This window comes from Mastacembelus armatus, chromosome 11, assembly GCF_900324485.2.
Source record: "Mastacembelus armatus chromosome 11, fMasArm1.2, whole genome shotgun sequence".
Lineage (NCBI taxonomy): Eukaryota > Metazoa > Chordata > Actinopteri > Synbranchiformes > Mastacembelidae > Mastacembelus > Mastacembelus armatus.
The window spans coordinates 12,264,704-12,276,742 of NC_046643.1; the positions used below are offsets into that span (position 1 = coordinate 12,264,704).

At 41.6% G+C, this 12,039-nt stretch overlaps 1 protein-coding gene across 1 annotated transcript in view; it reads right to left on the reverse strand.

Annotated features, from left to right (window-relative positions):
* Positions 1 to 9,989, reverse strand: part of ripor2 (RHO family interacting cell polarization regulator 2) — a 45,861-nt gene extending 35,872 nt beyond the window's left edge. Inside the window, exon 1 of the mRNA XM_026299823.1 lies at positions 9,911 to 9,989. Coding sequence (XP_026155608.1) covers positions 9,911 to 9,989 — 79 coding nt within the window. The remainder of the gene's footprint in view (positions 1 to 9,910) is intronic.
* Between the last annotated feature and the right edge of the window lie 2,050 nt (positions 9,990 to 12,039).

The following is a 12,039-nucleotide window of genomic DNA, read 5'->3' on the forward strand; positions in this document are numbered from 1 at the left end:
TTCAGGAAGCTCTAACTCCCAAATCCTGATCCGAAAATACTGATGACACGACCTCTGTGTGCTCTGTAGCACTGCACACACACACGTTATGGTGTGTGTTGTACTGCTGAAGGCAGTGACTGGTCCTTCTCTGCTCCACACCAGATTCAACCAGCTGTAAACCTTATGAACTGCCTCTAACATTTCTCTTCTCCCTGGTGCTCTGAGCAGCAGCGGGCCGTTTCAGGAGACAAAGCTAAACCTTTTCAGCCACGTAGGTTTTAATTCAGACCTATAAACTTGACATTTACAGAGGTCTGGTTCACCCCAGCTCATTCTGCGATGTTTTACCACTACATGAATTAAAGTTTTATTAGCCCTCGTAAATGTATGGACAGTTCGTGAAAAGGATGCTGTGATTATCTGTGATTACACACTTTAAAAACAGGGGCTTTTTCAAAATTACCCCGCATTCATTTTAATTGGGTTATTTCTTCAATAGTGACTGTTTTTCCCTGGACAGCAAGCAACAAACAAATCTAATTGCAGCGGAAGGAAACCGTGAAAAATACTTTCATCTCTGAAGCTGCGAACAGTGTGAAACCCGCAGGTGCTGCCATTTGTGGGCTGAGTGAAAGTACATTTCTGTGGGATGACTTATGAAGAGTGACTTGTCTGGAAGTGCCCCTGCCAGCGTAATTGCCCTCCATAAGTGGGTATGGTGTTCAGCTGAGTCCATACAAATCCAATCTAGATCACACTTCCAAGAAGCAAAGGGAGCAGAAAATGGCTTGTCCTCTTTAATCCATCAGTTGTGTATTAGCAGAAGAAGAGATTTTTTTTTTTATAATGACATATTGATATGATTAATCTAAATGGGAGGGTTTAGCAATTTTCCATGCAGTCACCTCTGCTCCTTCTTGACTTTCTATTTTCTATCTAGTTTCTGTTTTATTTTATTTTGAAGAGGGAGGTCCATGCTGCCAAAAAACAAAAATAGCAATGAAAAGTTTTTTTTAGAGGGCAGTTGGCTGGAAAGAAATTAGAAGAGCTGGCAAAGAAGGTGAAGAGCGAATGTTCCTGCAGCCATGATCAGTCAAAAACAAACTGGGATGATGAGACAGCCAGCCTCAGAGGTCTGTTGGTTGGGGATCAATGAGGTACTGACATTAATTCTAAATGGGCAATGTTGGGCTTGATGTTGGGATTTCAGCTGTCGGGTTAGAAATGATGAAAGGACAGAAGCTGTGCCCAGAGAAAAATCTGGAGATGGAGGGAGAAGGGAATAAAAAAGTGAGACATAAATACATTTTCTAGAAAGAGGCAGGGACATGGAAAGCCAGGGACAGCACAGGTTCTGCATTTTCCACCGTACCAGACCTTTTCATTTCTTCTCTCTAAATATGATCAGGATTGGCTCAAATATTCTCCAAGGAGTCAAACAAACTACACTCAGACATATTTTATCTGCCTTTCCCCCTGTAGATTTTACCATTTATTCTGGGTGGAACCCATTCAGGGAACTCTGTAGGGTTTCCATAAGCCCCTCTGTTCACACACACGCACACAAAAACACACACACACGCAATGCACGCACGCACACAGACACCCCTCTTCATCTTAGTTTCTCAGCTGCTGAACAGCTCAGCCTGTAATTATAGCTGTCATCAACAGCCCCTGACTAGTGGCTATATTTACTGGAGAAGATGTGCGCGCGCACACACACACACACACACACACACACACACACACACACACACACAAAGAGGACCATACAGACATAGACCATACAACACACATATGTAGATATGTAACCACCTATATATGGAAGTGGCCAATCAGAATCGCAGTAACGGGTAATTTAGCACTGGGTTGATCTGGGTCATCGACTCTAATCATCCCAGGAGTTTTCACAGGAAACATAAATTTAGCATCATGAACAAAGTAACACTGTGAATTTTTAACTCAAGATTATAACATCAATGTCAGAGATGTATCGTCCACTTTTTTGTTGTATTTCCCAATATTTCACAAAGCTACACTTAAAATCCCAATGAAAGACAGATGATTTTAACTCACTAACTACAGGTAAAAATATGTGTCAGTTTCAGAGATTTCTTCATCAAATAAACTGAGTTTGCAACGATATCACTACTTTCCTCCTCCCCTCTCAGATGTGATCCATCTCTCTCCCTGCACCTCTCTGGATCATGCTGCACTTAAAACCTATTTTTCTAACCTGAAATGCATTTCTATGTTGGCAAGAAAAATGTTCACACTGACCTTTGCAGAAACATTCAGGATTATCAGTAAAGCTCACTCAGACCTGTTTACTGCTCTCGGTCTATATGAACCCATTCATGAATGCACACACATGAATGTACACACCCACATACAGAAAGTATTGACTGGCCTCTCAGCAGTGCAGTTTCTTTCCTTTCATTCCAGCCACCGGCCGCTGTCGGTAACCACCATCAAATATCTCCTGCTCTGCATGGAGCACAGCTCTGAAACTCCATCTGTTTCTCACTCTACTTCCTCTCTGATTCTTTTTAGTTCGGCATGTTAATGTTTTGTTTCTTAAATTTTTTTTCATCGTTGCTTGACAATGTCTGACCACTAAACCAAGATGAGAAAGAAAGGCCACATAACTGGAAGGCAGGAAGGTCAAGGCTGAGGGATGTAGAGACACACAAGTATGTGTCTATGTGTGTGTGTGTGTGTGTGTGTGCGTGTGTGCGTGTGTGACACTAAAACAGTGGAAATGCTGACTGCCAGTTCTTCACGGGTTACTAGTCCTGTTAACTTATTGTTGGACTTTTCCCAGTTGTAAAATCCCAAAGACAAGTGAAATTCTGACATTGTCAGCTGTTTACAGCAGATACAGAAAAACACTTTGTAAAACATATATAAACATCTCTAAATGCAGAGTTGTGTTTACCGTATTACTTCATACATGAAACATTAAACGCTTGTCTGTCTCTGAGTCCGAGGTGAACCAGTTACAGGTTGCGCACTGCCCTGTGGCAGCAGCTGTGGCTGCTTTGTTCTGTAATGACAGGCTGCACACAGTCTCTCCCTGCAGGGACATGGAAGCACGTCATCGGCCTGCAGACTGCAGGTGTCTGCCAACAACACCATCCCACGCTCTACAACATACAGTTAAAAAAACTTTTTAAAGAAACCTAACTAGTTATAAATATTAATGTTAGACCAAGATGCATCAAATCACTCGTATTACAGAACCAGAGCATTACCACCCAACTCTGCAGCTCCTCTCATTTGTTTAGGTCATTGTTTTGTTTTCCTTTTCCCACGAAGCAAGCATTTTTAGCAATAAGAAGTAAATTACTAAAGTTAGAATAAAAAAATGAGCTATCTAGTTGTGGTCTAAACAGGCAACCGTAGCTGTAAGTTAGAAACGTAGTTAGTTATAACAACGGTACCACACTTGCGACCAGTTGCCCCATGAAAAGCAAAGTGTATTCTCCAAACCTCCACCAGGTTACCCCTTTATGAAGACTCACGGGTGGTCTGTGGTCTTTTGTGTTTTAAACAGGATGACCTCACTGTGAGAGATGTTCCAAACCACTGAGTGTAAACCTCACACGCCCAGTGTTGCCCACAGCACACAGTGTCATGGTGACGGTGTGGGAACTGTAAGGAAAGGTTAGCAGTACAGGGAACCTGCCATCTTAAATATAAGTCATATGTGAACATCTGTTACCAAAAATTGAGACATATTTACAATAAAGGCTGAAAAATGTCTGCAAAGGAAGAAAGATTTGTACTGATGCATCATCTGAGTTACTGAATCTTCACCTACAGTCTCCAAATGCAACAGGGTTTCCTCTGTTTTCGTCCTCCCAGTCACCCATTCTCTGAAAATAATAATATTAAGGGTCTTTTGGCTTAAGTAGGTCAGTGGAGCCAACTGTCAGAAGCAGGAAGAGGGAGATGCAGAGCAGTAATATGCTACAGCTACAGTAAGTCCCCTCAGGTCAGAGCTATTCTCAACTGGCAGCGACCACTGACGCACAAACAGCAGCACTGTCAGTCTGTGTGTTATATCACTGTGGACTAAGACGACATCTGTGGCCAGACAGTGGAGATGTATGTGTAGGTGGACTGTCAGTGTGTGAATGCTGAAAATGTGTGCGTGTGTGTATGGCATTAGAAAAAGATGGGTCAGTGCATGCGTGCATGTTTTATAGTAGGTCAAGTCAGTTTTAGATCATTCTGAAACCTCCAGCAGTGCCCTGTTTGGCTTGAACCCAGCGCCCCCTGTCCTACGTGTCCACTGATGTGCAATTCCACTGAATCACATTATCACCCCCACAGATGACATCATCAGGCTCTTTGCTGCTTTGTCAGTTTTTCAATGCACGGGATTTATTGTTTCTAGCTTCATGCACCTCACACAATTTTTGAAAGGCCTGGATTTAAGAGCATGAACCCTGTAACATTTTGTTTTGTTACAGAAAAAACAGTTTTTCATTGACAGTGAGGGGAGAGATGAGCCTCTGTATCTGTTGCATAAAAGCTAAGGCTCAAGTTGACAGACAGTGATAAACATTGACTGAATTACTGCCTGGCCACAACACCGCGCTTACTTGCCTGAACCTACTGTTTTGTATTGTGTAATTTTAACCAATGTAATTTTATACCTTTCCAGTTTACTTCATCGTTAAAACAGATTGAATGTTCAGGCTAAATATCTTTTCAGTGTCTCTACACGTTTGAATTCTTTGTACAATGAAAGCTTTTAGTAGTCTTTACTCATATCCCTATATATACAGTATTTACTAAGCTGTCGGTCGTCTCCCTCCCAGATTTCCAGTCAGTAGAGCATGGTGGGCACCATGTCAACTCAGAGGCGGATAATGTTTCCTGGGTACAAGTACATACAAGAGCCTGAGAGAGTAGTGGATTTGTGATCTGACCTGGCTTCTAATCTTGCAGCCTTTTCTTTGAGCTAATGTATCAGGCTAATGCCTAGTTGTGTGTGTGTGTGTGTGTGTGTGTGTGTGTGTGTGTGCTGGGGTGTGTCCTGTTTCTCCCTCTGGAAAAGAACTCAAAGCATGTCCTGTAGAATTGAGATAGCCTTCATGTCATCAGGATGATAACATGATGAAATCTCTTTAAAGGCCAAATTTAAAGTCATGATTTGATTATAACTTACTCCTGACTCCATAAACATAAAATGTGATTATGTAGCAATCATGCAATGTTGATAGGAACAGGGGAAAAATCCTTATTCTGTCTGTTCATGGATTATCCCAGGATATTTACTCTAGTGCTAACTTTTTAGTTTTGCCAGCATTAAAATAGCTTAACATATTTGCAGGAGTTTGTTTCTAGGTGAGACAAGATAAACGACAAACTCCTTTAAATTAGATGGATTTGCAGCCTCTCTGTCGCCATATTGACATGACTAATGCTCTTTTCACTAAGTCAGAAATACTGTTGATGTCTTGATATCTCAAACTTGGAATTTCATGTCTGAGCCTGACATAAACCTTTTTCTCCCCCAATTTAACTGCTTGTAATTAGGATTTAAATGTTATGACATGAATGATGTATAATCCACAGATCTTACTTTAATATTATGCCCTGTAATTTAACTTTTATTGTATCTCTAAGTCTCTATGACTTGCATTACCCGCACAGTTAAAAAAACTACAAGGTGGCACATTGGAGTGACTGTGTGCTTGTTTCTGACAGGAATGTGGCCCTCCTACTACTATCACTCATTGCAACAAAGGTTCTTGTAATGTGGAATTGACCTAAATGTTTAAACTAACCCTGCATGTTGTGTCATGCCCTTATATGCTATTTGTTCAAGCCTTAAATCTCATGTGGCGTTTGGTTGAGAACTTTAAAGAAAAGCCCTTTGGCAAAGTCTGGAGTGAAGGCTTAAAGAGAGGTGAGCTGAAAACACTCCATCAAAGCTTAGTCTCACCTCACGCCATTAAATTAACCCATCGCCTTCAAATATTCATCGAAATCTCATCACTGTCGGGACAGTTTAAAAATCCTTTTAAAACTGTTGAAGGCTGAACAAGGAACTCCCATGATTCTGCCAGAGGAAGTTTTCAAAAACTCAAACAAATAAATAAACAACCAAACAATAGCTGTTTAGCCCTGCTATTAGTGGTTTTGTCATGTCATTGGTAGTCACCAGAGGAGTGGAAACAGGTCCTATTACACAAAGAGTGGGAACAATAAGAAACATTCCTGCATGCGAGTGGATAAACTTTTCCAGCACCAGGATGAGATAACAGGGATTAAGTTAACTTGACCACTTTAAAATGCAAAGCACTGACATGCAACACATCTAAAAGACTCTCTGGGCTGACTTGAAAGAAGCCATTACTTCCTACAAAGTTTCTGAGCATGACTACAGTTCGTGGTGCTGCGAGACCTCCTGATATCCTGTGGCGTGCGGCGTGCACCGAGGCATTTCCAGGAGCTCCTCGCCTACGACTGAATGCAACTCTTCATGCTTTTTGACCTGACCCAGTTAGTAAAACACTGGCTTATTTAGACGCAAAACACTAACCCTTCATTCCAACCATGACATCGATCTCATACTAAACTATATTTTTACTGCGATTAAATTTCTCCTTAACCCTGACACACTAGTCACCTATACCTTGTTTTTTCTGCCAACCACACAAGCAAAGCAAAATGACACATAAGAAGAGAGGAAGTTAGAAAAGCCATGAGTTTATTTTGGTCTCAGTGAAGCTGCTGTGCACTTATACTAATATATTTCAGGTTTTTCTTTCTTTGAGACCTTTTTCAAGAAAGTACGAAAGGAGGCTATGTGATAAGAAAGCGTGGCAACAAGGGAAGAAAGCTGAGTTGTTTGTGTTGACTTGTGTAAAGCTGCTGCTTTGACTGTAGTTTCTAGGAACTCAGAATAAAATTGTTTCGGTCACGTAGGTGTTCAAGGCGGAGGCGATTTTACAGGAGATATGTGGGTAATCATCACAAATGAGCTGAGACCTTGTTTACTGCAGCATCATAGTGCATCAAAGCCTCTGAGTTGTACGTTTTTCTAGCTGTTGTTTTATTAGTAGTCACTGTGCTACTGACTCCTTGTGAGGCTTCTCCAGAAACCGCTGGAGTTGCTTTACAGCAAATCCATAGATTTCATCTGACCACTGTAGCTGCAGCCAAAGGGGCCTTGAGATCCCAGTGACCTGAAAAGCCAAGCTGTCCCTCCACATCCTTAAAGAGTTAGTTCACCTAAGCTCTTATTTCTGCTCAGAGGAGCGAGGAGGCTGCCTGGATGAGCTGTCATTGAGGACACTGAATTCTGCTACAGTTAAACATGTCCCTTTATTGGAAATCAGTTTGTGAGTTGACGCTTTAAATTAAAGATCAGAGAAAAGTACATCTCATGCTTCTTAAAACGTGTTTCCTCGAGTTTTCTCTCCTCACAGTTTCTTCTTTTATCTGACGTGGTCGTGACTAAGATGCTAAGAAAAAATGCAAGCGAGGGAAATGTAGATGCAATTAGTGAAATTGGGATTCGTGTAATATATGCCTGATCAGCTGGGATAATCCAGACACCTCACTGTGAACATGTCTCTAAATCTGAACAAAATACTAAAATACCAAAAGATCTACGTGACTAGACTTTGCTAAAGGTCAGTAAGGGAATATGTTTGTTTTAAAAAAGAGCAGCTTATATCCAGACCCCAAGGACCCTACCTAGTATTTGCTGACTACCTGAGTATACCCAGACCTCTGTGGTGAAATGTGTAGGAACCACTTTACAATCTGGTCAACATGTGCCCCAAATTTCATGGCTTGAAAAAAGGGATCTGCCTCCGGTAAGACCCTTTTCGTGCTTCTCCAAAGCAACTGCTTTTGCTTTGACTAAAAAGAAGGAACACTGACTGAAGCCAAAATATCAAGATCAAGTTCCTCAGTTTTTTTCTTTTTTTTCTTTTGCTAATTCATACGACCTGAACTGAAGCCACTGACTCTGTGAGGGAGGTGCAGAAACAGGCAAACAGAGGGAGAACGTATGCTCGTCGCTGTGTGTCTGCTCCACTCATGCACTCTGACACTGCTGCTGCTGCTGCCAGGCTAAAAGTCACTTTGTTACAGACAGCAACAAAACAATGACAAGCTAATCACATACAGTTTGTCTCTATGAGAGCACATATGTCAGATTTCCTTTCTTCCTATTACACTAATGCAGTGCTCAGTGTGTGTGTGTGTGTGTATGTCACCATGGTAATAAAAAGTGTGGTATTTGCTCCTGGGTCTCTGCTTTCATCTTTTCTTTCAAGACTGTTAGAAAATCTGACTTCATTCAACTTTAAAATTTTTATAGGTAGAAAACTTTAGTGGTAGATTTGCAAATCTGCCCCTAATGGTGAAACTAATGATTTGGAAATTAAACAGGCCAGTGGTAGTGCATTTGCATTTAACAGCAAATACAAATGAAACATATGAATATTAAGTCCAATACACACAGTTACTCAGTCTAATTTCCATCACTAATCCAAAGAGCCAATTAGAACAGAAAATAGAAGCGATCCATATACAGCAACTTTCAGCTGCATCTACATGAATCTGTGCGCTTTGATTGGCTGGTTCGGGCTGCGTACCTCCTGGGTGTGTTGCGTAAAGGAAACGTCGCATTAGCATCGTTGTATCTGTCAGAAGTGGGTCAGTGGAAGCATTAATATACATTACACACCAAATGATGCAATATGTGGGAATATCCTCCTGCTCACTGTCCGCTCATCGTCTGAGGAGCTGCAGCAGAGCGCTCACAGCATGTATGGAGCTTAGATATAATACTAAATGTATAAACACCTCGCTCTTTATATGTACAATGTAAGCAGCTGGCATATAATGAAACAACTGCTCTGCTCAGTAATTTAAAAGATAAAACACAGCTCTGTGCTCATGCATGTAAATTGCTGAGGAGGGTGTTTATGAGTTTGAGAAGAACAATTCACACTAAAGAGAAACTAAGAAACAGAATAGAGGGAGTGTGTAATAGAGCATTTTGATACTGGTATGTGTTTGTATTTTAAGGTTAACATGATGGGAGATATGTTAATTGATTTTTGCCAAATGCCAAACTATTCCTTTAAGTTGAAGGAGCTTTAAATATGGTGTCATATGATACACAGCGTGTCATAAGTGCTGAGTTGATTTACAGCAGGACGCGTCATTATCCATAACACAACCTGGTCATACGTTCATTTTAATAAAGCTGCAACATATTCAGTTATTACACAACCATTTTCTGCCTGTGAAATATTATCAGTCAGCTCCTGCTGCAATTCTACCTCTCATCACTCTTCCAGGCTCCAAATGACCATAGGTTATGATTACAGCTGGTTTTAAAATAACAAACACTCGCACAAAGTACACGTTGAAAAGATTTTCTTGCGGTGCATAATGCTTGGTTTAAAAACATCTGCCTGTTATACAAGAACGCCCACACTGCAGAGGGCACGGCTCCTCTCTGCTTTCTAAAAAGGGTAAAAGTTGAAAAAAAAAAAAAAAAAAAAATCGATAAACAAATGCTGCATAGAGCTTCTGCAAAAGGAGAACTTGACAGTCGTATGTTTCTTACACTGCTTACAGTTCCACTTTATTTAAATATTACATGTAATGATTGCTACATGACTTTAACTAGGAGCGTTCATTCCTGTGTTCCTGAGATAAATCATATTTTGGTGGGTTTGTAGTATGAGTGTGTACATCAGAGCCTACTCAACCATGAAGCAAACAACTCCACCTACACAACTGAAGGCATCCCCCTGCCACCACAACCGCAAGTCACAAACGCATCAGTGTGACCGTGCTGTAAACTTTGCCCAGCTGCCTCGACCCAGCCGCCCACCTGTAAACCCACGCCTGACTTCACACAACTGACCCCTGGCAAGCTTACCGTCTTCGTAGAAGACATCCTCTGCTTCTTCACGCATCATCTCATCCAGGTCATCGTCCGCAATGTCGGTCAGAGCCATCACTATTCCTCTGCTTCTCCTTCTCTTTGGTTTCTCTCAGCTGACTAATCAGAGCTTTGGAGAGAGTGACTGGGCTGTAAAATTGAATCAACGGCGGCCGGGCCTCTTCGCTTCAGGCGACAGTCCGATCACCAGCAGGCTCCTTGTTGAAGAAGGCGAGGACTGGGACTGAGCGGAGTTTCAGCCCCCCCCACACGAGGATGTGTGTTTGAGTGTGCGAGTGCCAGGTGAAGTGTGTGTGTGGGGGGTGAGAGAGAGAGAGAGAGAGAGAGAGAGAGAGAGAGAGAGAGAGAGAGAGAGAGAGAGAGAGAGAGAGAGAGAGAGAGAGACACCCAGCGACCTTCACTAAGTTTCAGCAACAGTGCTGATTTCATAACATCCTGTGCAAAACTGAAGTGAGAGTGTGCTGGTTAGAGAGCACTTGTAACAATAAGTGTGCGCATGTGTGAATATATGGGGAGGGTCAGTGTCTGTGTGTGTGTGTGTGTGTGTCCATACACACAATATGGCTCTCTATAATGAGTCAGCTCAAGCACTGGGTGATTAACAGAAATAATTAGATTCTGTGTTTTGAGCCAGTAAGGACATGCAAAGAGGGTGTGAATAATGTGTGTGTGTGTGCGTGTGTGTGTGTGAATAATGTGTGTGTGTGTGTGTGTGTGTGTGTGTGTGTGTGCATATCTGGCATGCCATGTGAAATATGAGGCTCGTTCTACTTGTCATTCATCACAACTCACTCGGAATCATGGGACCACACTGATTGCTCCTTCTATTTTCTCCCTTGGACCACATTGAGTGGGCCTCAGCAAGACTGATAACATCTGGTGTCGCCCGCTGCTGCTCCTCCATGACGCTGCTCAGGATGCAGCAAATATACACACTGACCTGATACACTTTCAGAGCCTGTGGGAGCCATGCAATCATAGCTGTTTACATTTGAGGCTGTGACTCCACTTATTGCTCTTTCAAAGACATTTCTATCCATTTTGGACTCCTGCACAAAAATGAATATTATTTAACCAGTTTAACAAGTTGCAACCCTTCAGGTTCACATATATTAATCCTATTTTCCACAATTGTATATGTAATATATGAAATAATTAGGACTCAAAGGTCCTTAGCTGTAGTTTTCATATCCTGATCACTGAGGCCTTTTTGTACAACTAGTAGCCACAACAAACTGGCTGCAACTTGTGAACAAAACTCCAAGTAATGTGTAATTACAAACTTTCCACCGAGTCATGGGCAATCTGAAATAGAGTTGAACTGGCTTTTTAAAAGGTGTGCACCATCCCCATGAGGGCCCTTACTAGCACCTCAAGCATTTTACATCCAGTCCCAAATGGCCGGTAACATGTGGTCCTGTCTCTTTAAGTTATTCTTAGCTGAAAAAGTCAAGACACAAAATTTTCTTCCTCTTTCTCACACCATGCTTCCATCTGCCTTCACTGTGCAGTTTCTGTGACTCACACTCCATTTAGACAAACCATTTCCCAACCAAAATAGAAACTAGGCCTTAAGTCAATTCATTATCACTTTTCCTTCAGACTTCCTCTCCCCCGCCACTGCCTCCCTTTAAGGCCAAAGCTCGAGGGAATGGACCTGGAGACAAACTCATTTTCACTGAGGCTAGTCCAGACAATTCAGACACATTACATCTACCTGGAGATGGGATGTGGTTCTGAACACATGTGAAGAATATGTACTCTGGACGAAAAGTTGTTCTGCAATTTTCTGCATTCATGATGCTCATAAAGAAGTGGTTCGAGATCATCGTCACATGAGAAAATAAAGGTGGAAAACAACAGACAAATATATATAGTTTTCTAAACTAAATTTCAGCTACTAATTTGTCATGCAAATTCTTTCCCGTTCTCAAATGTCAGAATTAGCTGTTTTTTTTATGCACGCATTTTCATACAGTGCAGTTCTCTCGGACAGTTTCGAGATTGAGAGCAGGGTGGGACAAAAACACACCCAGCTGACAGTATGGAAAGACAGCGTTCACAGACTTTTGAAATCAAAATTAAATAGTTTTTCTGATAAAATT